This window comes from Cherax quadricarinatus, chromosome 11 (genome assembly GCF_038502225.1).
Source record: "Cherax quadricarinatus isolate ZL_2023a chromosome 11, ASM3850222v1, whole genome shotgun sequence".
Taxonomy (NCBI): Eukaryota; Metazoa; Arthropoda; class Malacostraca; order Decapoda; family Parastacidae; genus Cherax; species Cherax quadricarinatus.
Genome location: NC_091302.1, coordinates 2,778,688 through 2,806,653, shown reverse-complemented (window position 1 = coordinate 2,806,653; position 27,966 = coordinate 2,778,688). Strand labels below are relative to the sequence as shown.

At 39.8% G+C, this 27,966-nt stretch overlaps 1 protein-coding gene across 7 annotated transcripts in view; it reads left to right on the top strand.

The window, feature by feature from the left end:
- Positions 1-27,966, top strand: part of metro (membrane palmitoylated protein 7-like protein metro) — an 86,024-nt gene that overhangs the window by 5,231 nt on the left and 52,827 nt on the right. For 4 of the 7 annotated variants that reach the window (XM_070083882.1, XM_070083881.1, XM_070083880.1 and 1 more), the window contains exons 3-7: positions 6,941-7,071; positions 11,183-11,329; positions 12,167-12,298; positions 21,553-21,579; positions 22,447-22,614. In XM_070083882.1, the coding sequence (XP_069939983.1) occupies positions 6,941-7,071; positions 11,183-11,329; positions 12,167-12,298; positions 21,553-21,579; positions 22,447-22,614 (605 nt within the window). The remainder of the gene's footprint in view (positions 1-6,940; positions 7,072-11,182; positions 11,330-12,166; positions 12,299-21,552; positions 21,580-22,446; positions 22,615-27,966) is intronic. The other 3 variants (XM_070083884.1, XM_070083883.1, XM_070083885.1) reach the window with 2 other exon arrangements.

Here is a 27,966-nt window from a genome sequence, read left to right as displayed (position 1 = left end):
CTTCCACTTCATTGAAGCATCTCCAGGAAGAGGGGTGTGTGTGTTGGGGGGGGTAGATGCACCTGCAGTACAGCCTCTCCTCACTTAGCGATGTACTCGTTTACTGACACCTCAGACTTACGACGGTCTCTCTGACCAGTATTTATACCTAAATAATGTACATGTATATTAGAGCTGATTTCCTCAATTCTGTTTATTACAGTATGCAGTACAGTGGACCCTCGACCAGCGATGGCATCGATTAACGATAAATCTGACTAGCGATACATTTTATCGCAAAAATTTTGCCTCGATTAGCGCTAAAAAACTCGACCAACACTATTCCTTCCGTCTGAGACGCGTCCACTTCTGGCCAGTGTTTACAAGCCAGCCAGCCACTGCGGTTGCTTCCAAGCATACAATCGGAACATTTCATATTATCACAGCCTTTTTAGTGATTGCACCTGCAAAATAAGTCACCATGGGCCCCAAGAAAGCTTCTAGTGCCAACCCTTTTATTTATTTATTTATTTATTTAAAAATTTGAGCACACATACAGAGGTACAAAAAATACAGATAAGAGCAGCATGCCAAAGCCACTTATACTATGCATAGCATTACGGGCTGGCTTAAAATTAACTTAAGATGAACTAAGCAATGATGACATCAGTGATAAAACTTTAATGTAAACAGATTACTATAAAGCACAAGTGAGTATTACAAAGACAGGTCATATGGTTGTATGCATTGTTGTACATTCAGTAGAATGGAGTATTCTGTTAGGTAGTGTATTTAAAAAATAATAAAGTTAGATTGGGTTTTAGGTTTAACATTTATGTGATATAATTGTGAGAAACATTTAAGATATACAATTTATAAGGTTCAGTTATTCAGTATTTATTTGGTTTTGGGTGAGTAAGTGATCTTTGAGAAGAGACTTGAATTTATAAACAGGTAGTGTTTCTTTTATATTTACAGGTAATGAGTTCCAGATTTTAGGGCCTTTTATGTGCATTGAGTTTTTGCATAGTGTGAGATGGACACGGGGAACATCAAAGAGTGATCTGTGCCTTGTGTTATGGTCATGTGTTCTGTTGAGGTTGGCAAGGAGATGTTTGAGGGGAGGGTTAATATCAGAGTTAAGTGTTCTATGTATGTAATAGGTGCAGTAATAAGTATGAATGTTTTGTATGGTGAATAGGTTTAGTGTATTGAATATTGGTGGAGTGTGCTGCCTATAGTGAGAATTTGTTATCATTCTAACTGCAGCCTTTTGTTGGGTAATTAGTGGTCTGAGATGGTTACTTGTTGTTGAGCCCCATGCACAAATTCCATAGGTGAGATAGGGGTAAATAAGAGAGTGATATAGGGCCAGGAGGGCTGACTGTGGAGCATAGTACCGTATCTTCGATAGTATGCCTACAGTCTTGGAAATTTTCTTAGAAATTTGTTGTATATGTGTATGAAATTTGAGTCTATTATCAAGGTGGATTCCTAAGAATTTTCCCTCTGTTAGCTTTGTGATAGGTGATCCGTTTATCATTATGTTAAGAGGGACATCTGTAGCTCTGTTACCAAACTGAATGAAGTAGGTTTTGTCAATGTTTAGTGTAAGTTTGTTAGTCCTCATCCAGGTAGATATTTTCTGTAATTCGGTATTTACAGTATTGGCTAGCGTGACTGGGCTCGGGTGGGAGAAGACGTATGTAGTGTCATCTGCAAATAGTGTGGGTTTGAGTAATTGCGAAGCATTTGGTAGGTCATTTATGTATAGGAGAAAGAGAAGAGGGTCAAGGACACTTCCCTGTGGGACACCAACTGTAATTGGTTGTGCAGAAGAGTTTGCCCCATTTGCATACACATATTGGCTTCTGTTGCTGAGGTATGACTTGAGGTAGTTGAGGGAGTGCCCTCTTATACCATAGTGTGACAATTTTACGTGGAGCAAGTCATGGTTAACTGTATCAAAAGCTTTACGTAAGTCAATGAAGATCCCCAGTGGGACTTCTTTTTTCTCTATTGCAGTGTATATATGTTCTAGCATGTGTATAATAGCATCATTAGTATTTTTATTTGGCCTGAATCCAAATTGGCAGGGGTTGAGTATGTTTTGGGAGATAAGGTAGGAGTAGATTCGTTTATGAATTAATTTTTCGAAGATTTTTGAGAGAGGGTGTAAGTTGGATATTGGCCTATAGTTATTCAACTCTGTTTGGTCTCCTCCTTTGTGGATCGGGGTGACCCTTGCTATTTTGAGTACTGTAGGGAAGGTGGAGGATTCAATGGATTTGTTAAAGAGTGTTGCAATGATTGGTGATAGCACTTGTGACACTTTTTTGTATATAAAGGGTGGTAAGGTATTTAAATCTCCTGCCTTGTTTTTTAGCGTGTTGATAATAAGGGAGACTTCGTATGGGTTAGTCGGAGCTAGGAACAGTGTGTTCGGGTAGTTGCCAGTGAGGTAGTCATTTGGTGGGGTATCTGAGCTTAGGATTTTATTGGCAAGGTTTTGTCCTATAGTGGAGAAGAAGTCATTGAGTCTGTTTGCTGTTTCTGTTGGTGGGAGTTGGGGTTCATCTGATTTTGCTAATTTTATTTCGCTATTTCGTGATATCTTTTTTGTTCCTAGAATTTCTGATAGGGTTTTCCAGGTCTTTTTTATATCACCTCGTAAGTTGGATAATCTGTTCTCATAATACAATTTTTTTGCCCTTCTTATCAGGCTGGTTAGGATTGACGAGTAACGTTTTGTTTGGTCTCTGGTTATGTGACCCATTCTGTACTGTTTTTCATATTGGTGTTTTGTATTTATGGATTTGAGAATGCTGGGTGTTAACCAGGGACTGTTCAGTCTCTTAGCTGTCATCTGTTTAGTTTTTTTTAGGGCAGTGCTTGTTATAGAGGTATTGGGTCTTTTTTAGAAAATTATTAATACATTCGTCAATATCTGTATAGATTTCTAGCTCAGTGTGCCAGTCAATGTTTGCTACTGCTGTTGTAAAGTTATTAATGGCTGCCTCATTGTGAAGTCTGAAGGTGACTTTAGTAGTGTCTTGGGGTAATTTACCAAGAGGGTGAGAATTACTATGGATATGAAGAAAGAGATCATTGCTAAGTATGAAAGTGGAGTGCATGTCTCCGAGCTGGCCAGGCTGTACACAAAACCCCAATCAACCATCGCTACTATTGTGGCCAAGAAAACGGCAATCAAGGAAGCTGTTCTTGTTAAAGGTGCAACTATGTTTTCGAAACTGAGATCGCAAGTGATAGAAGATGTTGAGAGACTGTTATTGGTATGGATAAACGAAAAACAGATAGCAGGAGATAGCATCTCTCAAGCGATCATATGTGAAAAGGCTAGGAAGTTGCATGACGATTTAATTAGAAAAATGCCAGCAACTAGTGGTGATGTGAGTGAATTTAAGGTCAGCAAAGGTTGGTTTGAGAGATTTAAGAATCGTAGTGGCATACATAAGGCATGGTGAGGCTGCCAGTTTGGACCAAAAAGCAGCTGAAAAATATGTGCAGGAATTCAAGGAGTACATAGACAGTGAAGGACTGAAACCTGAACAAGTGTTTAATGGTGACACTGACAATGTTGTGAAACACGTTAGGAATGTCATAAAGGAACGGGAGGTACAGGCCTCTATGGGCAGATATGTTGTGCGACAGAAGTCCAGTGACTCTCAAGCTGGTCCTAGTGGCATTAAAAGAAGGGAAGTAACCCCGAAAAAGGACTTGCCACCTCAAGTCCTAATGGAAGGGGATTCCCCTTCTAAACACTAAGACCATCAACACACTCTCCTCTTCCCATCCCATCAATCATCACCAGATCTTCAATAAAGGTAAGTGTCATGTAACTGTGCATGTCTTCTTCAGTTTGTGTGTATTAAAATTAATATTTTATGTGTTAAATTTTTTTTTTTCAATACTTTTGGGTGTCTTGCACGAATTAATTTGATTTCCATTATTTCTTATGGGGAAAATTAACTTGACTAACGATTATTTTGACTAACGATGAGCTCTCAGGAACGGATTAATAGCGTTAGTCGAGGGTCCACTGTACATTGCTGTATAAACGTTTAAAAATATACCAGAAATGTTATAAATGGTGTGAAGGCGACATTAAAACAATATCAGAGATAGTTGACACAAATCCACTACCATTATAGTATGCTCCTCGTTTAGTGACAAATGCGTTCACTGGCAAGGTCTTAGGTCCCCGTCTCCGTCGTTAAGTGAGGAGAGGCTGTATAGTCAAACATACTACATACTGCATATGATTATAATAACAATAATAGGTAAACCCTCAATTTAATGGGCTAATAGAAGAGAGTGGATGGTTGGTAATGGCGATTATGGTTGTTAGACATGAGATATATTTGCTGTGATCATAATAATTATGGACAATTCTGTAACCAACTGACCTTGTTTCTGATTTAATTCCCAGCAGAGTTTATCCTTTTTTTCCAAAATTTGTTAGAGAGGTGAATTAAATTGAGAATTTTTGTAATAATAATTATAATTGTAATTTGTCTATCATATTGATTATCTGGCTATTAATAATACATTGAAAATGTTTTTATTCTTATATTTTGCATTACACAGTGTAAATAATTATAATGATTTTACAGTGTTTGAGGGTTTATCCCCTTCAACAGAAGGTCTATTCTTGTGAAACTCTCAATATTATTTGCCAGATGGACCTCAGTTGTGAACTGGCCTTTTAACTACCTTTAACCTTTACCCAGTGTTTTGAATCCAGTAGCTCGTGTTAAGAAACATTTTAGCTTCACTTTTGTTCCTTTTTTTTATTTTTGTCATTGTTGGTGATGAAAGCTCTTGTGATTGTGTCAATAAAAGCATATAGTACTATAATACTGTGTTTTGTTAACAGTTTAGGTTGTATAAAGAATGCTGAGTCCTAGCTGGTATCCCTAGTACTTAATTTGTTATTACAGTATTATGATGTAGAAAGATTCTCATTTCATAAATACTCTTTAGTTACAAATACATGAATATGAAGGCCACACTTATGTGCAAGGATATCACACAAGATCTCTGAATACTGAGCTAATTTCCCATATGCCTAGTTCTGCATCCATACATGATTGGCCAAGCCCATCTTTCTTTATCAATACATGTATCAGTTTTTTCTTACATTGCATGCATTTTTCCCTCTTTTGTGATCATGTAGTAATGTTATCACTGTTATAAGAGCATCTACACTGGACTGGTTTAATTATATATAATATAGACTTTTTCCATGTTGGGAATAAACAAATTAATTAACATACAATTTGTTGAAGAATTGAGACATTTATGCAACACATGGGAATCTTTATTGAAGAAACGTTTCGCCTCACAGTGGCTTCATCAGTCCAATACAAAGTAGAAATGGGTAAGGAGAGGAGAAGTTTGAGGTAATCAGTCCTTCAACCTGGAATCGATGTGTTCAGTCCATCACTCTTGTAGGAAATGCAGCATAGGGCCAGAGAGGTGGCTTATATACTGCAGTGAGATCCCGCCTCCTCCTGCTTCATCTCATCTCACTACAGTATTTAAGCCACCTCTCTGGCCCTATGCTGCATTTCCTACAAGAGTGATGGACTGAACACATCGATTCCAGGTTGAGGGACTGATTACCTCAAACTTCTCCTCTCCTTACCCATTTTACTTTGTATTGGACTGATGAAGCCACTGTGTGGCGAAACGTTTCTTCAATAAAGATTCCCATGTGTTGCATAAGTGTCTCAATTCTTCAACTTGTCGGTTTTCTAAACCATGCACCACATACAATTTGTTAACCCCCTTCTTGTAATACTCGTGTAGAATAGTTCTCCCTTTGTATCCGTGGGGGTTACGTTCCAAGACCTACCGCAGATGCCTGAAACCGTGGATAGTAGTGAACCCTACATATAAGCCATTTTTTGTTTACATACATACCTGTGATAAAGTTTAATTGATAAATTACACACATTAAGTTGAGAATTAGCACTTTTTCACTGATGGGAAGCACTTCACGGCTTCTCATAGACTTTGAAGAACTGCCAACATCGCTACTTTTGTGCTTTGGGGCCATTAATAAGCAAAATTAAGAGTTATTTTCTGGCCATGGTAAACTGTGGATAACTGAAACCGTGTAAACCGAATCCGCAGACATCGGGGTTCTACAGAACCTGTTTGGAAAATGTTGATATATACCATTATAATATTGGAGTTATTATATTGTAACATTTGTCTTTAAGGATTTACTTTTCTGCTTATTCTACCCAAGGCTTTAGTATCCCTTGATATTTTGTAAAGTGAAAAATAATTTAAGATACATACTCTGGTTTGTCTATTGCTTGAATATTCTTTCATCGTTTTTGTTGAAATTTGCTTTATTTTGCAATATGGGATGTTTCCTATCAAAACAGGTGACCCAAAGAAGAAAACACATTTGCCATCATTCATTCAGTCACTGTCTTTCCATAGGTGCATGGATATGAGAGCTCAACTCACCCTCAGAACTGCACCATTTCTCCCCATCTTTCTAGATATTCCACAGTTATTTAGATATGCTACAGTACAGGAGGTTTCCCAATTTACAAGGGAGCTACAATCCTGGTGTTTCAACTTAGAAATGATTTATAACAATATTAACAGTAATATAAAGGATTGTTGTTACATGTATGTTTGTAGTGTGGCTTGACGGCTGCAAGCTTTAACTGGCTCTGACGTGTCCCATTTGTAAGTGTGGATGTATGGGATTTGAGGGTATTTGTAAGTTGAAGACCCCTTGTATTGCATTACTAAATCTGTTTGAATAACTTAGGAATTTGGCTGTAATTTGTGTTTCAAATTTGTTTGCTCGCAGAAATGACTTCTTTCCATTTTATGGCAGGAATGCCTTGTGCAAATTATACTTGTGCTGTCATGGTGTATATACTAGAAGTAAACTAGTGGTATGGTGTTTCAGCTCTGGGTGGTCTGCTGTCCTCCCTGGAGAAGGCCAGGGTGCAGCTGGACAGTGATGAAGATGACTTTGGCTTCCTTGCGGATCTGCTCAAATCTCGAGAATTACAAGCACTTGTTCATGTACATAATAAGGTAAGACAGTCTTGCATTGCTCCTAAAGTTCTTCAGTATTTTGGGAAATTTTCCTGATTCTTAGATTTTTTTATCAGAATTTGTCAAAAAAAATTAGGAAATATTTGAATGAGACACTTGTGCAACATGTGGGTATCTTTATTCTGGAGACATTTTGCCAGCCAGTGGCTTCTTCAGTCCAGTGCAGAGAAAGGTGGAAAATGAGGTGTTTTGAGATAATCAGTCCCTCAGTCTGGAGTTGATGTTCATTCCAGGTGGTGCAGAGTATAACTTTATTTTAGATAAAATTTTGTTCTATGTAAAGCTGTTCACAGAGAGTAAAGTATCTTTGTGCTCTACTTATCAGCACAGCGTTGTATAATCCATGTGGGTTTAGCACTTAGTTTTGATTATTATTATAATACTTATTACCAGTACCTGCCTTCTCAATCTTTTTTTTTTTTTTTTTTTTGCCCTAGACTGTGGTTTACTTAATTTATAAATTGAGTTATCCATTAGGAGTATACTCATCATTCTGATAACTTTTTGTTTTTACCAGCTTGAACCAATAAATAGCAATCTACTAAAAAAATTTCTGTAACTGACTTTCTCCTGGGTGGGAAATGGCCAGTGTGTAAAAATTTTTTTTGACAGATTTCTAAATCAAAAGCCAAATTATTTACTAGTCAGAAGATTAGTCCTCTCCAAGTGTTTTATTCACTTCTCTAATGGCTTTTTCTATCATTTTTACAACTATCATCAGTGAAACAGATATTAGTTAAGCTTTTTCCTGTTGCCTTTTTTATAAATATTGACACAGTGGGTGCTATCTTCCATTTGTCTGCCAATTTACCCTCTTGTAGTGAATTCCTATAAATTTTCTGCATATTCTTTTAAAACCCTCATTGCTATTTCATCTAATCCTATTGCAGTTTTTGGGTTGACTTCTAGTAATAAATATTTTACTACATCGTTAGTTACCTTAATATCCTCGAACTATAAATACAGTGGACCCCCGGTTAACGAACTTTTTTCATTCCAGTAGTATGTTCAGGTGCCAGTACTGACCGAATTTTTTCCCATAAGGAATATTGTGAAGTAGATTAGTCCATTTCAGACCCCCAAACATACACGTACAAACGCACTTACATAAATACACTTACATAATTGGTCGCATTTGGAGGTGATCGTTAAGCGGGGGTCCACTGTATTACTAAAATTGGCAACAATAAATTAGATAAAAGGACAAGAGCAACTGGTAAGACATTTCATCGATGTCTCCTTTCACTTGATTATCTGTTTGAGTTTTAAGTTTGTAACATACAAAATACCTTCTTTTATAAATACTCACCTCTGCCATGTAGTGCTGAATGACCTAGGGGTTTAGCATTTTTTTATGAATTATAAAAGACAAGTTCTCCATGGGAAGGTGGAAAAGAATTCTTCTTCCCTAAGTCATGCGTGTTATAAGAGGCGACTGAAATGCCAGGAGCAAGGGGCTAGTAACACCTGTTTAAATTACTAATTTTAAAAAGAAAAACTTTCATTTTTTGTTTTGGTTCACCCTGCCTTGGTGGGATATGGCTGGTGTGTTAAAAAAAAAAAAAAAGGTTTACATTCATTATAGGTCCAATGATGTTCTTAAGTAGACTAGATCATGTACAGGTAAAAGTTTTCTGGAGGCTTTTCATCCCCCATACTCATCCTGGGGATTGTAGTCACCCCATACTCATCCTGGGGATTGTAGTCACCCCATACTCATCCTGGGGATTGTAGTCACCCCATACTCATCCTGGGGATTGTAGTCACCCCATACTCATCCTGGGGATTGTAGTCACCCCATACTCATCCTGGGGATTGTAGTCACCCCATACTCATCCTGGGGATTGTAGTCACCCCATACTCATCCTGGGGATGGCAGTGCTCTTTGCAAACTGTGTAGATTATATGTGGTGACTGTAAATTAAAAATGTACAGATTTTTTTTTAACACTGTCTTAGCAGAGGCATTCAGATATGATGGTTTAGATGTCCCTCCAAACTGCCAGTATCCCAAACCCCTCCTTCAAAGTGCAGGCATTGTACTTCCCATCTCCAGGACTCAAGTCCAGCTAACCAGTTTCCCTGAATCCCTTCACAAAATATTACCCTGTTCACACTCCAACAGCTCATCAGGTCCCAAAAACCATTCATCTCCATTCACTCCTATCTAACATGCTCATGCACTCTTGCTGTAAGTCCAAGCCCCTAGCTCAGAAAACCTCCTTTAACCCCTCCTTCCAACCTTTTTTGAGGACAACCTCCTACCTCGCCTTCCTTTCCCTACAGATTTATATGCTCTCCAAGTCATTGTACTTTGTTCCATTGTCTCTAATTGACCAAACGACCTTAACAATCCCTCTTCAGCCCTCTGACTAATACTTTTAGTAACTCCACACCACCTAATTTCCACACTCCGAATTCTCTGCATAATATTTACACCACGCATATTCCTTAGACACGACATCTTCACTGCCTCCAACTTCTTCCTCGCTGCAGCATTTACAACCGATGTTTCACACCCATATAAGAGTGTTGATAGCACCATACTCTCATACATTCTCTTCTTTGCCTCCATAGATAACATTTTTGTCTCCACAGATACCTCAATGCACCACTCACCTTTTTTCCTTCATCAATTCTATGGTTAACCTCATCCTTCCTAAACTCATCCACTGACAAGTCAGCTCCCAAATATCTGAAAACATTTACCTTTTCCACACTCCCTCCCTCCAATGTGATATCCAATTTTTCTTTTTCTAAATCATTTGATACCCTCTTCACCTTTCATCTATGTTCACTTTCAACTTTCTACCTTTACACACAAGAAATAAGACATCTCATAACAGTGTATTCACATAAGGCAAATTCCACAATCCACATGGGGAGAGACTGAGAGAGACCGACTGACCTGTACTCTACTTCCAACTAGTAAGTTTAAGCCTATGACTGTTTTGGTTGTATACATACGTCTTACGAGCCAGTGTTTCGGACGTATTAATATGCATAAATTCTAGCGGCTTCAAATCAAGCAGGAGAAAGCTGGTAGGCCCACATGTGAGAGAATGAGTCTGTGTGGTCAGTGTGCAGCACATAAAAAAATTCTGCAGCACGCAGTGCATAATGAGAAAAAAACTGACCGTTTTTTTTTAATTAAAACGCCGACTTTGAGGTGTATTTTCGTATAGTATTTATCGTTATATTCTCATTTTCATGGTCTCATGTGATAAAATGGAAAACATATTACAGAAATAGAGATGATTTTGATTAGTTTCGTGATGAAAACGACCTTGAAATTGAGCTCAAAGTAGCAGAAAAGTTGAATTTTTATCAATGCTCAGGAGTAAGCAAATCACACTGCACATCCAATACATGTCAACTGGGGGAGTCTAATATTCTTTCACTAGTGCATTGATATTATTTATACCATTTTTACAATAATGCAGTAGTCTGCATAACAGTAAATTTTGTATTTTTTGTATGAATAAAAAATCAAAATAGAAAGCAATAGTAATATAAGAGGGTCCTAGAAACGTGACTGTTGAACAGAGGATATGTTATTTTAGTGCCAAGAATGTTTACATTGTTTATTCTGGACCTTATTTTGAAATTGGCATCTTTTTTAATTTGCATGAAATTGGCCAAATTTCCAATTTCTGACCACTTTATTGGGTAGTTCAAATTGGTAAATGGGCAGTTTCTTGTACCTAACTGATAGAAAAAATGGAGTTCTAAAGAAATAGCTATGAGTTTGGTCAACTGGAACAAAGGAATTGGCCAAAAACAGGGCTCAGAGTCGGCGAAATCGCCGTTGCGTATATGTTGCCGAGACTGCTAACTTTGCGGGAGCATAATTCCGTGAGTTTTTGACCAAAATTTCATACTTTCGGTGTCATTACCATCGGGAAAAGATTCTCTATCATTTCATCAGAAAAAATTATTTTTTTTCCAAAAATTTTGCGACATAAAATGACAGTTTCAGAAAGGGGCTTGCGACAGTCAAAGGGTTAAACTATCTAATTTTAAGTCTGGGGATATTTTACACTTTTTATCTGTGTCTTATTTGATAAATAATTGCTGATGTTTTCCTACAGATCAACCACACAAAGAAGACATGTCAGCCGCTCATGTCTAACGCAGAAGACATAGCCATCTCCATCATGAGGGACATTCACTATCGCACCATTCCTACAGCTGATGCTATCGAACTTTTTGCCACCTTACAGTCACCTCATTTACAGGTAACATGCTTCATTTCTACTTTGATTGCTAAGATTTTCAATGAAAAAATGAGCCTTAGGATATATTTTTTGAAATGTTGTACATGTTACGCAATAGAAATAAATGTGTGTCTTGCTAGAAGTGCACAAACATCACACTTTAAATGAACCTCTGAACTGTAACATCCCCATCCTTTTTTTCTAGAGTGCAGGCACTGTACTTCCCAACCTCTCCCACTTTCTCCTCCCTGCTTCATCTGACCTGTCTTCTGACTTTATTCTGTTTTCCCATATCATTTGTGACTTGATAATGGTCTGAGATGGACTGTAATGTCACTTGGTTTCCTCTCCAAATTTTTGGTAAAGTCTAGGTTCTTCGGTATTTTTGGGAAATTATTTTATGTAAATTCTAGCAGGATAAGGTTAGTTTTGATAGAAACTTTCATTGTTTTCCTTGGGAGGTTTTATCTTACTAGGAGAGAGATGAATCAGGTGATGGGTATAGTATCCACATTAAGATTTGCTTGGACCTACTTATCTTGGGTCAGTAGGCCTGCATTAGTGCTCCTTAAGTAGGTGTGACTTGGGCCTGCCTAGCATGGGCCAGTAAGCCTGCAGAGGGCTTTTTCTTAAGTAGGTGTGACTTGGACTTTCCTAGTATGGACCAGTAGGTCTGTAGCAGTGCTCCTTCTTAAGTAGGTGTAATTTGGACATGCCTTGCATGGGCCAGTAGTCCTGCAGCAATGTTCCTTTCTTATGATCTTCATCAAAAATCCGCTCTTTACCCCTTAGTTCTTACACTGAGTGAAAACCAATCAGTCAAGTAGTTTTAGTATTGAATAATTTTTTGTGTTGCAGGGTATTCTTCAAGCTCACGACAGTATTGCTGCCAAGGATTTTGTACCACATTTGCCTGAAATTCCTGTGGAGGTCGATGAAGATGAAGAGACTGTCAAGATTGTACAATTGGTGAAGAGCAATGAGCCTATGGTATGTAAATGTTTATTAATCTCTCTCTATAGAAATATGTCACAAAACTAGCTGAAGCAGTTCATAAAAGTCTAAAGTTTGCAAAGAAACTTTAGGATGTTCCAGTCCATTCTAGACCATTATCAAGTACAGGGTGAACTGCAACATTGTACAGTTCAGGGTGAACTGCAACATTGTACAGTTCAGGGTGAACTGCAACATTGTACAGTTCAGGGTGGAATGCAGCATTTACAGTCCAGGCTGGACTGCAGCATTCTACAGTCCAGGCTGGACTGCAGCATTGTACAGTCCAGGCTAGACTGCAGCATTGTACAGTCCAGGCTGGACTACAGCATTGTATAGTTCAGGCTGGACTGCAGAATTGTACAATCCAGGCTGGACTGCAGCATTCTACAATCCAGGCTGGACTTCAGCATTCTACAGTCCAGGCTGGACTGCAGCATTGTACAGTCCAGGCTAGACTGCAGCATTGTACAGTCCAGGCTGGACTGCAGCATTGTATAGTTCAGGCTGGACTGCAGCATTGTATAGTTCAGGCTGGACTGCAGCATTGTACAATCCAGGCTGGACTGCAGCATTGTACAGTCCAGGCTAGACTGCAGCATTTGTACAGTCCAGGCTGGACTGTAGCATTGTACAGTCCAGGCTGGACTGCAGCATTTTGCAGTTTAGGCTGGACTGCAACATTGTACAGTTCAGGCCGGTTGTATGAGCAAGCTGTTATTAATCAGGGAGGAGGGTCCCTCACTGGGAATTTGGTCATTATATGAGCAAAAAAAAGGTCATTAAGCAGGGAAACAGCCCTAAATTTTTTGGTCATTTCAGCATTATATTATGCAAATGGTTGTTAAGTAGGGGACCACTTTATAAAGTTTCTGCCCAAATTGTAAGTTATTTGTGGATATCTCAAGGTGTCCTGTAGCTCAATCGCTAGCGCACTCGGCTCACACACTGAGGTCCAGGGTTCGTATCTCCTCCGGTACGGCTGGAAAACATTAGGGACATGTTTCCATAAGACACCTGCTGTCCCTGTCCCTGTTCACCCATCAGTTTAAAATGGGTACCTGGGTGTTAGTTGGCTGGTGTGGGTCGCATCCCGGGACAAAACAGACCTAATTTGCCCGAAAGGCTCAGCATAACAAGTGGCTTTCTGTATAGTAGTATGTCATTGATATCAACTAGGCCTGTATACCATATACATGTACTTGTAGTAAATAAAAATATTATTACAGTGGTACCCTGAGTTTCGGCCATAATTCGTTCCAGAAGGCTGTTCGAGTGCCGTTACCGAATGAAATTGTCCCCATCAGGAATATTGTAAATTAGATTAGTCAGTTTCAGACCCCCAAAAATACACTTACAAAAGCACTTACAATAATACCCTTACATAATTGTTCGAGTTGGGAGCTGTACGGACTCAGGGTACCACTGTATTATTATTAAATTAATCACTTAAACTAATGTTGAGAAATGTTTTATATTTTACTTCTAACTCTTGAGCTGGGCACAATATATGTTCTTCATTCTGTGGTGTGGGGAACCAGGCATAGCATGTATATACTTCATTGTGGGGAAGTGGGCAAATTGTACATATACTCGGTAAACAAAATCATAGCACATTCACATTACCTGCCAACTTTAGATGCCTAATATATGCTAAAAAGATAGTTATTAAAGATAAAAAGAGATTGCTGTCATGAGATCCAAAAGGAGTTTGTTTATGCCATTACTGAAAATTTTTAAAAATTATACAATAAACACAGCTGATGGGACACCACCAGCATAGCTCTATATTTATAACTACTGTTTGGTAATCCAGAGAGTCATAGATGAGACACTACAAGCATAGCTCTACTCTGGTAACTACAGTTTGGTAATCCAGAGAGTCACAGATGGGACACTACAAGCATAGCTCTACTCTGGTAACTACAGTTTGGTAATCCAGAGAGTCATAGATGGGACACTACAAGCATAGCTCTACTCTGGTAACTACAGATTGGTAATCCAGAGAGAGAGATAGGGCACTACAAGCATAGCTCTACTCTGGTAACTACAGATTGGTAATCCAGAGACAGATGGGACACTTCAAGACACTTCACTCAACTACAGAGAGAGATAGATGGGTGATCCAGAGAGAGACAGATGGGACTCTGCGAGCATAGCTCTACTCTGGTAACTACAGTTTTGTAATCCAGGGAAATGGTACACAGGATGCCAATAAATACCATATTTTCTGGCATATAAGGCTCACAGCAAAAGTTGTCGTAGGTTGGTAGACAGCAACCACCCAGGGAAGTACTACCGTCCTGCCAGATGACTGTAAAACAGAAACCTGTAACTGTTTTGCATGATGGTAGGATTGCTGGTTTCTTTTTCTGTCTCTTAAACACGCTAGATAACAGGGATATCTTGCTACTCCTACTTACACTTTGGTCACACTTCACAGACACGCACATGCATATATGTATACAGTGGTCCCTCGCTTTTCGTAGTTCCCGGCAATCGTAAATTTCGCCAATCATAGGGTTATTTTCGTATAAACATGGACTCGCTTTTCATAAGTTGACTCGCGAGTCGTGATTCGTCCCAGACGCGTACCCACAGCGTGAGCCGTGGCAGCAGCCAGTCTGGCATTGTTTACCAGTGAGCGAAGGTCCCCTCAGGTGCTCCAGCGAAATATTTCATATTATTCCATATATTTTAGTGCTTGCAAGTACTAAATAAGTTACCATGGCTCCAAAGAAAGCTCCTAGTGCCAAGCCTGTGGTAAAGAAGGTGAGAAATACGATTGAATTTAAGAAAACCATCATTGAACAATATGAAAGTGGTACAAGTGTGGCCGAACTGGCCAGGATGTATAAGAAACCCTACACAACCTTATGTTCCATAGTGGCCAAGAAAAAGGAAATCAAGGATGCTGTTGTTGCAAAGGGGGTAACTATGCTGACAAAAATGAGATCACCAGTACTCGAAGAGGTTAAGAAGTTATTATTGGTGTGGATAAATGAGAAACAATTAGCAGGAGATACTCTTATGACTTTGATTATTTGTGAAAAGGCTAGGCAGTTGCATGAAGATTTGGTAAAGAAATTGCCTGCAAATAGTGGTGATGTGAGTGAATTTAAGGCCAGCAAAGGCTGGTTTGAGAGATTTAAGAACCGTACTGGCATACACAGTGTGGTAAGGCATGGTGAGGCTGCCAGTTGGGACCACAAGGCGGCTGAAAAATATGTGCATGAATTCCAGGAGTACATAGAGGCTGAAGGACTGAAACCTGAACAAATGTTCAATTGTGACAAAACAGTCCTCTTTTGGAAGAAAATGCCAAAGAGGACCTTCATTACACAAGAGGAAAAGGCAATGCCAGGACACAAGCCTATGAAAGACAGGCTGATGCTGATGTTCTGTGCTAATGCTAGTGGGGATTTCAAAGTGAAGCCATTACTAGTGTCCCATTCTGAAAATCCCAGAGTGTTCAGGAAAAACAATGTTATGAAGAGTAAATTGTGTGTGTTTTGGAAATATAATAGTAAGGCATGGGTCACGAGGGAAATTTTCGTCGAGTGGTTCAATGAGGAGTTTGGCCCTAGTGTGAAGGAGTATCTCCTGGAAAAGAAATTGGATCTCAAGTGCGTGCTAGTAATGGACAATGCACCTGCTCATCCTCCAAACTTGGATGACCTAATTTTCGAGGAGTTTAGGTTCATCACAGTAAAGTTCTTGCCCCCGAATACCACTCCTCTCCTCCAGCCCATGGACCAGCAGGTCATTGCAAACTTTAAAAAACTCTACACCAAAGCAATGTTTCACAGGTGCTTGACTGTGACCACAGACACTCACTTGACCCTAAGGGAATTTTGGAGAGAACACTTCAGCATCCTCCATTGCATAACCCTTATAGGTATGGCTTGGGAGGGAGTGACTACCAGGACTTTGAAATCTGCCTGGAGAAAATTGTGGCCAGATTGTGTCGACAAGAGGGATTTTGAAGGGTTTGGGACTGACCCTGATGAGCCTATGTCTGATGTAAAATCAAGTGTGGCACTGGGGAGTTCCATGGGGTTGGATGTGAGTTTGGAGGATGTGGAAGAATTGGTGGAAGACCACAACGAAGAGCTCACCACTGAGGAGCTGCAAGAGCTTCAGCAGGAAGAGCAACACATCGCAGCTCAGAATCTTACTGCAGAGGAGGAGGAAGAGATGGAAGAAGGTGCCTTCTTCAGAAATTAAAGAGATTTTTACTATGTGGGGTAAGATGGAAAGCTTTATGGAGAAACATCACCCTAACAAGGTTGTTGCAAGCCATATTGGCAACATGTACAGTGACAAAGTCTTGGGCCATTTTAGGGAAGTGTTAAAGAGATGCCAGAAACAGAGCTCTCTCCACAGTTATTTTGTGAGACAGGACTCCAGTGACTCTCAAGGTGGTCCTAGTGGCATTAAGAAACAGAGAAGAGAAGTAACCCCAGAAAAGCAATTGGTACCTGAGGTGTTGCTGGAAGGGGATTCCCCTTCCAAACTATAAACAATCCACCCTCTCTCCTCCTCCAGTCTCCCATACACTAAGAAGAATCTCCAATTGTATTGTTTATGTACTACATGTATATTTCATGTAAAATTTTTTTTTGTTTTAATACTTCTGGGTGTCAGGAACGGATTAATTGTATTTACATTATTTCTTATGGGGAAAATTGATTCGCAAATCGTAAATTTCGTTTATAGTAGCAGCTCCAGGAACGGATTAATTACGAAAAACGAGGAACCACTGTACATACATTAAGGTTTTTCTCTTTTTTCTAAATAGCTCTTGTTCTTCTTTATTTCTTCTATTGTCCATGGGGAAGTGGAAAAGAATCTTTCCTCCGTAAGCCATGCGTGTCGTATGAGGCGACTAAAATGCCGGGAGCTATGTGCTAGTAACCCCTTCTCCTGTAGACGTTTACTAAAAAAGAGAAGAAGAAAAACTTTGTAAAACTGGGATGCTTGAATGTGCGTGGATGTAGTGCGGATGACAAGAAACAGATTGCTGATGTTATGAACGAAAAGAAGTTGGATGTCATTGCCCTAAGCGAAACAAAGCTGAAGGGGGTAGGGGAGTTTCGGTGGGGGGAAATAAATGGGATTAAATCTGGAGGATCTGAGAGAGTTAAAGCTAAGGAAGGGGTAGCAGTAATGTTGAAGGATCAGTTATGGAAGGAGAAAAGAGAATATGAATGTGTAAATTCAAGAATTATGTGGATTAATGTAAAGGTTGGATGCGAAAAGTGGGTCATAATAAGCGTGTATGCACCTGGAGAAGAGAGGAATGTAGAGGAGAGAGAGAGATTTTGGGAGATGTTAAGTGAATGTATAGGAGCCTTTGAACCAAGTGAGAGAGTAATTGTGGTAGGGGACCTGAATGCTAAAGTAGGAGAAACTTTTAGAGAGGGTGTGGTAGGTAAGTTTGGGGTGCCAGGTGTAAATGATAATGGGAGCCCTTTGATTGAACTTTGTATAGAAAGGGGTTTAGTTATAGGTAATACATATTTTAAGAAAAAGAGGATAAATAGGTATACAAGATATGATGTAGGGCGAAATGACAGTACAGTGGACCCCCGGTTAACGATATTTTTTCACTCCAGAAGTATGTTCAGGTGCCAGTACTGACCGAATTTGTTCCCGTAAGGAATATTGTGAAGTAGATTAGTCCATGTCAGACCCCCAAGCATACACGTACAAACACACTTACATAAATACACTTACATAATTGGTCGCATTCGGAGGTGATCGTTATGCGGGGGTCCACTGTAGTTTGTTGGATTATGTATTGGTAGATAAAAGACTGTTGAGTAGACTTCAGGATGTACATGTTTATAGAGGGGCCACAGATATATCAGATCACTTTTTAGTTGTAGCTACACTGAGAGTAAAAGGTAGATGGGATACAAGGAGAATAGAGGCATCAGGGAAGAGAGAGGTGAAGGTTTATAAACTAAAAGAGGAGGCAGTTAAGGTAAGATATAAACGGCTATTGGAGGATAGATGGGCTAATGAGAGCATAGGCAGTGGGGTCGAAGAGGTATGGGGTAGGTTTAAAAATGTAGTGTTAGAGTGTTCAGCAGAAGTTTGTGGCTACAGGAAAGTGGGTGTGGGAGGGAAGAGGAGCGATTGGTGGAATGATGATGTAAAGAGAGTAGTAAGGGAGAAAAAGTTAGCATATGAGAAGTTTTTACAAAGTCGAAGTGATGCAAGGAGGGAAGAGTATATGGAGAAAAAGAGAGAGGTTAAGAGAGTGGTGACGCAATGTAAAAAGAGAGCAAATAAGAGAGTGGATGAGATGTTATCAACAAATTTTGTTGAAAATAAGAAAAAGTTTTGGAGTGAGATTAACAAGTTAAGGAAACCTAGAGAACAAGTGGATTTGTCAGTTAAAAATAGGAGAGGAGAGTTATTAAATGGAGAGTTAGAGGTATTGGGAAGATGGAGGGAATATTTTGAGGAATTGTTAAATGTTGATGAAGATAGGGAAGCTGTGATTTCGTGTATAGGGCAAGGAGGAATAACATCTTGTAGGAGTGAGGAAGAGCCAGTTGTGAGTGTGGGGTAAGTTCATGAGGCAATAGGTAAATGAAAGGGGGTAAGGCAGCCGGGATTGATGGGATAAAGATAGAAATGTTAAAAGCAGGTGGGGATATAGTTTTGGAGTGGTTGGTGCAATTATTTAATAAATGTATGGAAGAGGGTAAGGTACCTAGGGATTGGCAGAGAGCATGCATAGTTTCTTTGTATAAAGGCAAAGGGGACAAAAGAGAGTGCAAAAATTATAGGGGGATAAGTCTGTTGAGTATACCTGGTAAAGTGTATGGTAGAGTTATTATTGAAAGAATTAAGAGTAAGGCGGAGAATAGGATAGCAGATGAACAAGGAGGCTTTAGGAAAGGTAGGGGGTGTGTGGACCAGGTGTTTACAGTGAAACATATAAGTGAACAGTACTTAGATAAGGCTAAAGAGGTTTTTGTGGCATTTATGGATTTGGAAAAGGCGTATGACAGGGTGGATAGGGGGGCAATGTGGCAGACGTTGCAAGTGTATGGTGTAGGAGGTAGGTTACTGAAAGCAGTGAAGAGTTTTTACGAGGATAGTGAGGCTCAAGTTAGAGTAGGTAGGAAAGAGGGAGATTATTTCCCATTAAAAGTAGGCCTTAGACAAGGATGTGTGATGTTACCGTGGTTGTTTAATATATTTATAGATGGGGTTGTAAATGCGAGGGTCTTGGCAAGAGGCTTGGATTTAAAAGATAAAGAATCACACATAAAGCGGGAGTTGTCACAGTTGCTCTTTGCTGATGACACTGTGCTCTTGGGAGATTCTGAAGAGAAGTTGCAGAGGTTGGTGGATGAATTTGGTAGGGTATGCAAAAGAAGAAAATTAAAAGTGAATACAGGAAAGAGTATGGTTATGAGGATAACAAAAAGATTAGGTGATGAAAGATTGGATATCAGATTGGAGGGAGAGATTATGGAGGAGGTGAATGTATTCAGATATTTGGGAGTGGACGTGTCAGCGGATGGATCTATGAAAGATGAGGTGAATCGTAGAATTGATGAGGGGAAAAGGGTGAGCGGTGCACTTAGGAGTCTGTGGAGACGAAGAACTTTGTCCTTGGAGGCAAAGAGGGGAATGTATGAGAGTATAGTTTTACCAATGCTCTTATATGGGTGTGAAGCATGGGTGATGAATGTTGCAGCGAGGAGAAGGCTGGAGGCAGTGGAGATGTCATGTCTGAGGGCAATGTGTGGTGTGAATATAATGCAGAGAATTCGTAGTTTGGAAGTTAGGAGGAGGTGCGGGATTACCAAAACTGTTGTCCAGAGGGCTGAGGAAGGGCTGTTGAGGTGGTTCGGACATGTAGAGAGAATGGAGCGAAACAGAATGACTTCAAGAGTGTATCAGTGTGTAGTGGAAGGAAGGTGGGGTAGGGGTCGGCCTAGGAAAGGTTGGAGGGAGGGGGTAAAGGAGGTTTTGTGTGCGAGGGGCTTGGACTTCCAGCAGGCATGCGTGAGCGTGTTTGATAGTGAATGGAGACAAATGGTTTTTAATACTTGACGTGCTGTTGGAGTGTGAGAAAATTAACATTTATGAAGGGATTCAGGGAAACCGGCAGGCCGGACTTGAGTCCTGGAGATGGGAAGTACAGTGCCTGCACTCTGAAGGAGGGGTGTTAATGTTGCAGTTTAAAAACTGTAGTGTAAAGCACCCTTCTGGCAAGACAGTGATGGAGTGAATGATGGTGAAAGTTTTTCTTTTTTGGGCCACCCTGCCCTGGTGGGAATCGGCCAGTGTATTAATAATACATTCTTTCTTTCTTTCAACACACCGGCCGTATCCCACCGAGGCGGGGTGGCCCAAAAGGAAAAACGAAAGTTTATCCTTTTACATTTAGTAATATATACAGGAGAAGAGGTTACTAGCTCCTTGCTCCCGGCATTTTAGTCGCCTCTTACAACACGCATGGCTTACGGAGGAAGAATTCTGTTCCACTTCCCCATGGAGGTAAGAGGAAATAAACAAGAACAAGAACTAGAAAGAAAATAGAAGAAAACCCAAAGGGGTGTGTATATATATGCTTGTACATGTATGTGTAGTGTGACCTAAGTGTAAGTAGAAGTAGCAAGACATACCTGAAATCTTGCATGTGTATGAGACAGATAAAAAAAGACACCAGCAATCTTACCATCGTGTAAAACAATTACAGGCTTCAGTTTTACACTCACTTGGCAGGACGGTAGTACCTCCCTGGGCGGTTGCTGTCTACCAACCTACTACCTAGATAATAATACATGTAATAAAAAAAAAAAGTAACAAGTATCATAATGGTAAATCAGTAATCACATTCAAGGGTTAGTTACCCTTTTACTTTAAACTAAAGTGTAACCTTTGACCCTGACCTTAAGCATATAAGGAGCAGGATGATTTTACCAAAACATTTTGTGGGAACAAAAAAAGGTGTGCCTTATATGCCAGAAAATACGGTATGCAGAGCATAGTTTTTAAAGAATTGATGGTTAATAAAATCATTTTAGTTTTTGTGCATAGATTCACTCTAACCAAGTGGTAATGGGAGATCATTGCTATTTCAAAAAAAGAAGAGGCAAATGAGTTTATTTTGGAGATAAGTAATTATTATTGATGGATTTGAATTAAGAGGGACCGAGAGATGTGTGAGTAATTGCTCTCACTTTATATGTTTGACCATTCATTTAATGCTATCCCAGGAAGGAAAAGGAGCTGAACCAATTGTGGTGAGTAATTGCAAGCATTACTTTTGTTACCCCCTTTATGGGGGGAGGGTGCCTTGCTGCTGGTGATGTGTTCCTGATCCAAGGAATTGGAGCTACCCTTCCCTTTCTTGGGTCAAACCTAGTTGCCTCCCTACAGTTTAGTGCTTGAAATGGTATGGTGATACTGACAAGATGTGGAAAAAGACACTTATGTACAATTCCGGACATTTATTAAAGGAAACATTTCATCAGGTGTGGCTTCTTCAGTCCTAATACAGAGATAACTAAGAACCTTAGTTATCTTAGTTATCTCTGTGTTAGGACTAAAGAAACTACATGTGGCAAAATGTTTTTCCTAGCGTTTTGAACTGTTCATGAGTGTCTTTTTCCACAGTTCATTGCTTCCACATGAATATAATATTTTTGTTGCATGTACTATGTTAATAATACACCAATAAATTAATGTTGCCATAAATAGCACATCTAGATTACAAATTTTATACAGCCTCTCTTCAATTAACGATGGAGTTCCATTCCTGAGACCTCTTCGGTAAACGAATTCATCGCTAAGTGAGGAGCATACTGTAAAGGTAGTGTCAGCCATTTAAAAATATACATTTCTGGTACATTTTTAAATGTTTGTACAGTAGTGTACTGTATATTGTAATAAACAAAATAGAGGAAATCAGCTCTAATATACATTATTTAGGTATGCATACTGGTCAGAGAACCCGTCGCAAATCCGAGTTGTCGGTAAATGAGTACGTTGCTAAGTGAAGAGAGGCTGTAGTTCTTTTAAGCTAATTTTTGTAAGTGTTTAAATTCATTTAAATACTGTTTGCCAATACATATTATAATTTCAACTTATTTCATATGTAATGTATGCAGGGAGCTACCATCAAGCAGGATGACCGGACAGGGGCCATAGTAATTGCTCGTATAATGCATGGTGGTGCTGCAGATCGCTCTGGTCTGATACACGTTGGAGACGAGGTGCAGGAAGTCAACAATTTAAATGTTGTTGGCAAAACTCCTGGTGATGTGCTAAAAATACTTGTAAGTTTGCACTCGATTGTTCTTCACATAAGGCAGATTTAAGTTTGTATAGTACGTATTTGTAACCAAAATGTGATTTTTGTGGATTGCCTTGATACACTGCTTTTTTGTTTTTTTAGAATACTTGCTATCACTCACTGAAGTAGGGTCACCTTTCCCTTCCCCTAAAAAAGGAAATACATTCACTATCACTCATTCAATTGCTGTCTTGTCAGAAGCATGCTGACATCACAGTTTAGTTGTGCCCCCTCCCCAAATTACATTCTCACTCCTATAGAATGTAGGCACTGTATTTCTTACCTCTAGGACTCGGGTCCAATTAACCAGTTTCTCTGAATGTCTTTATGAATATTAACTTGCTTACACTCCAACAGCACCCTTGCCTAGAAAGTTTATCTGTGGAAGTGAAAGGGAAAATGTTCCAAAATATAATAGTACCGACACTTTCGGATGGGTGTAAGGAATGGACTTTAAATGTTGTAACAAGGAGGAGGCTGGAGGCAGTCAAGATGTCATGTTTGAGAGGAATGTGTTGTTGGAATATTATAGAGAATTTAGAGCATAGAAATTAGAAGATGGCAAAGGAGGGTTTGTTGAGGTGGTTTGGGAATTTGGAGAGGATGACTAAGAGTGTGTAAATTAAAGAACAAAAAGGCACAATACTGTAACTGGAACAATACACAGGTAACCCACACATAGGAGAAAGAAGCTCGTGATGACGTTTTGGTCCGCCTTAGACCATTAACTAGTTACATACTAGTCAATGTAGGTAGTAGGTTGGTAGACAGCAACCACCCAGGGAAGTACTACCGTCCTGCCAGATGACTGTGAAACAGAAACCTGTAACTGTTTTGCATGATGGTAGGATTGCTGGTTTCTTTGTCTGTCTCATAAACACGCTAGATAACAGGGTTATCTTGCTACTCCTACTTACACTTTGGTCACACTTCACAGACACGCACATGCATATATATATACATCTAGGTTTTTCTCCTTTTTCTAAATAGCTCTTGTTCCTCTTTATTTCTTCTATTGTCCATGGGGAAGTGGAAAAGAATCTTTCCTCCGTAAGCCATGCGTGTCGTATGAGGCGACTAAAATGCCGGGAGCAATGGGCTAGTAACCCCTTCTCCTGTAGACATTTACTAAAAAAGAGAAAAAGAAAAACTTTATAAAACTGGGATGCTTAAATGTGCATGGATGTAGTGCGGATGACAAGAAACAGATGATTGCTGATGTTATGAATGAAAAGAAGTTGGATGTCCTGGCCCTAAGCGAAACAAAGCTGAAGGGGGTAGGGGAGTTTCGGTGGGGGGAAATAAATGGGATTAAATCTGGAGTATCTGAGAGAGTTAGAGCAAAGGAAGGGGTAGCAGTAATGTTGAATGATCAGTTATGGAAGGAGAAAAGAGAATATGAATGTGTAAATTCAAGAATTATGTGGATTAAAGTAAAGGTTGGATGCGAGAAGTGGGTCATAATAAGCGTGTATGCACCTGGAGAAGAGAGGAATGCAGAGGAGAGAGAGAGAGATTTTGGGAGATGTTAAGTGAATGTATAGGAGCCTTTGAACCAAGTGAGAGAGTAATTGTGGTAGGGGACCTGAATGCTAAAGTAGGAGAAACTTTTAGAGAGGGTGTGGTAGGTAAGTTTGGGGTGCCAGGTGTAAATGATAATGGGAGCCCTTTGATTGAACTTTGTATAGAAAGGGGTTTAGTTATAGGTAATACATATTTTAAGAAAAAGAGGATAAATAAGTATACAAGATATGATGTAGGGCAAAATGACAGTAGTTTGTTGGATTATGTATTGGTAGATAAAAGACTGTTGAGTAGACTTCAGGATGTACATGTTTATAGAGGGGCCACAGATATATCAGATCACTTTCTAGTTGTAGCTACACTGAGAGTAAAAGGTAGATGGGATACAAGGAGAATAGAAGCATCAGGGAAGAGAGAGGTGAAGGTTTATAAACTAAAAAAGGAGGCAGTTAGGGTAAGATATAAACAGCTATTGGATGATAGATGGGCTAATGAGAGCATAGGCAATGGGGTCGAAGAGGTATGGGGTAGGTTTAAAAATGTAGTGTTAGAGTGTTCAGCAGAAGTTTGTGGTTACAGGAAAGTGGGTGCGGGAGGGAAGAGAAGCGATTGGTGGAATGATGATGTGTAAGGGAGAAAAAGTTAGCATATGAGAAGTTTTTACAAAGTAGAAGTGATGCAAGGAGGGAAGAGTATATGGAGAAAAAGAGAGAGGTTAAGAGAGTGGTGAAGCAATGTAAAAAGAGAGCAAATGAGAGAGTGGGTGAGATGTTATCAACAAATTTTGTTGAAAATAAGAAAAAGTTTTGGAGTGAGATTAACAAGTTAAGAAAGCCTAGAGAACAAATGGATTTGTCAGTTAAAAATAGGAGAGGAGAGTTATTAAATGGAGAGTTAGAGGAATTGGGAAGATGGAGGGAATATTTTGAGGAATTGTTAAATGTTGATGAAGATAGGGAAGCTGTGATTTCGTGTATAGGGCAAGGAGGAACAACATCTTATAGGAGTGAGAAAGAGCCAGTTGTGAGTGTGGGGGAAGTTCGTGAGGCAGTAGGTAAAATGAAAGGGGGTAAGGCAGCCGGGATTGATGGAATAAAGATAGAAATGTTAAAAGCAGGTGGGGATATAGTTTTGGAGTGGTTGGTGCAATTATTTAATAAATGTATGGAAGAGGGTAAGGTACCTAGGGATTGGCAGAGAGCATGCATAGTTCCTTTGTATAAAGGCAAAGGGGACAAAAGAGAGTGCAAAAATTATAGGGGGATAAGTCTGTTGAGTATACCTGGCAAAGTGTATGGTAGAGTTATTATTGAAAGAATTAAGAGTAAGACGGAGAATACGTTAGCAGATGAACAAGGAGGCTTTAGGAAAGGTAGGGGGTGTGTGGACCAGGTGTTTACAGTGAAACATATAAGTGAACAGTATTTAGATAAGGCTAAAGAGGTCTTTGTGGCATTTATGGATTTGGAAAAGGCGTATGACAGGGTGGATAGGGGGGCAATGTGGCAGATGTTGCAGGTGTATGGTGTAGGAGGTAGGTTACTGAAAGCAGTGAAGAGTTTTTACGAGGATAGTGAGGCTCAAGTTAGAGTATGTAGGAAAGAGGGAAATTATTTCCCAGTAAAAGTAGGCCTTAGACAAGGATGTGTGATGTCACCGTGGTTGTTTAATATATTTATAGATGGGGTTGTAAGAGAAGTAAATGCGAGGGTCTTGGCAAGAGGCGTGGAGTTAAAAGATAAAGAATCACACATAAAGTGGGAGTTGTCACAGTTGCTCTTTGCTGATGACACTGTGCTCTTGGGAGATTCTGAAGAGAAGTTGCAGAGATTGGTGGATGAATTTGGTAGGGTGTGCAAAAGAAGAAAATTGAAAGTGAATACAGGAAAGAGTAAGGTTATGAGGATAACAAAAAGATTAGGTGATGAAAGATTGGATATCAGATTGGAGGGAGAGAGTATGGAGGAGGTGAATGTATTCAGATATTTGGGAGTGGACGTGTCAGCGGATGGGTCTATGAAAGATGAGGTGAATCATAGAATTGATGAGGGGAAAAGGGTGAGTGGTGCACTTAGGAGTCTGTGGAGACAAAGAACTTTGTCCTTGGAGGCAAAGAGGGGAATGTATGAGAGTATAGTTTTACCAACGCTCTTATATGGGTGTGAAGCATGGGTGATGAATGTTGCAGCGAGGAGAAGGCTGGAGGCAGTGGAGATGTCATGTCTGAGAGCAATGTGTGGTGTGAATATAATGCAGAGAATTCGTAGTTTGGAAGTTAGGAGGAGGTGCGGGATTACCAAAACTGTTGTCCAGAGGGCTGAGGAAGGGTTGTTGAGGTGGTTCGGACATGTAGAGAGAATGGAGCGAAACAGAATGACTTCAAGAGTGTATCAGTCTGTAGTGGAAGGAAGGCGGGGTAGGGGTCGGCCTAGGAAAGGTTGGAGGGAGGGGGTAAAGGAGGTTTTGTGTGCGAGGGGCTTGGACCTCCAGCAGGCATGCATGAGCGTGTTTGATAGGAGTGAATGGAGACAAATGGTTTCTAATACTTGACGTGCTGTTGGAGTGTGAGCAAAGTAACTTTTATGAAGGGGTTCAGGGAAACCGGCAGGCCGGACTTGAGTCCTGGAGATGGGAAGTACAGTGCCTGCACTCTGAAGGAGGGGTGTTAATGTTGCAGTTTAAAAACTGTAGTGTAAAGCACCCTTCTGGCAAGACAGTGATGGAGTGAATGATGGTGAAAGTTTTTCTTTTTCGGGCCACCCTGCCTTAGTGGGAATCGGCCAGTGTGATAATAAAAAAAAAATAATAATAAAATACTAGTCAATGGTTCAGATCTGACCAAAATATCATAAGTTTCTTTCTCCTATCTGTGGGTTATTTGTGTGTAAATTGGGTGGATGAAAGGAGGGGTAAGTGATATCTCAGGAAGGATGTGAAGGAGGTAGTTGTATTGGCTATAACATCCAGTAGGTGTGTACAAGAGTGAAAGATCAAAATGAATGGTTTTAAGGCTTTGATGTGTTGTTGGGGTGTGAGCAAAGTAACAGGTACAAAAGGATTCATAGGAAACCAGTTAAGACTTCAGTCCTGGAGGTGAAGGATGGTACAGTTCAGAGAACCATTGGGATTGTGTTATGTACATACTTATGGCAAGACAGAAATATTGTTTCAAGAGGGAACTGGATCACTACCTCTGCCAGGTGCCAAATTGAATGGGTTATGATGGATGTTGGGGGCCAGTGGGTTGCCATCAGCATCAACTTGGTTGTCCAGGCAACCACTGGAGAAGTGTGGCCCCTGGCTGGGCTGTAGAGTGGAAAGATTCTTGAAACTGGATACAGGTATATCATAGATCACGAATGGGTCACTCTACCATGGTGTGAGATGGTTGGTGTAGTAAAAAATATATATGGTTTATTTACTAATTTATCTTTTTAACAACGGTCATTTCCCACTGTTATCATTGTTTTGCCATATGATTTATTTATTTTTTAACAACAGCCAACTCCTGCTGAGGCAGGCTCACCTGAAAAAGAAGAAACACTATTAAAGTTTTTTTCTTATTTTTAGCAATATAGCTTACTTTTTTTTTTCAACACATCAGTCGTCTCCCATCAAGGCAGGGTGACCCAAAAAGAAAGAAAATCCCCCCAAAAAGAAAAATACTTTCACCTTACTCATACATAGTCACTGTCATTGCAGAGGCGCTCAGGTACAATAGTTTAGAAGTCCCTCCAAACTGCCAATATCAAAAACCCCTCCTTCAAAATGCAGGCATTGTACTTTCCATTTCTAGGACTCAAGTCCAGCT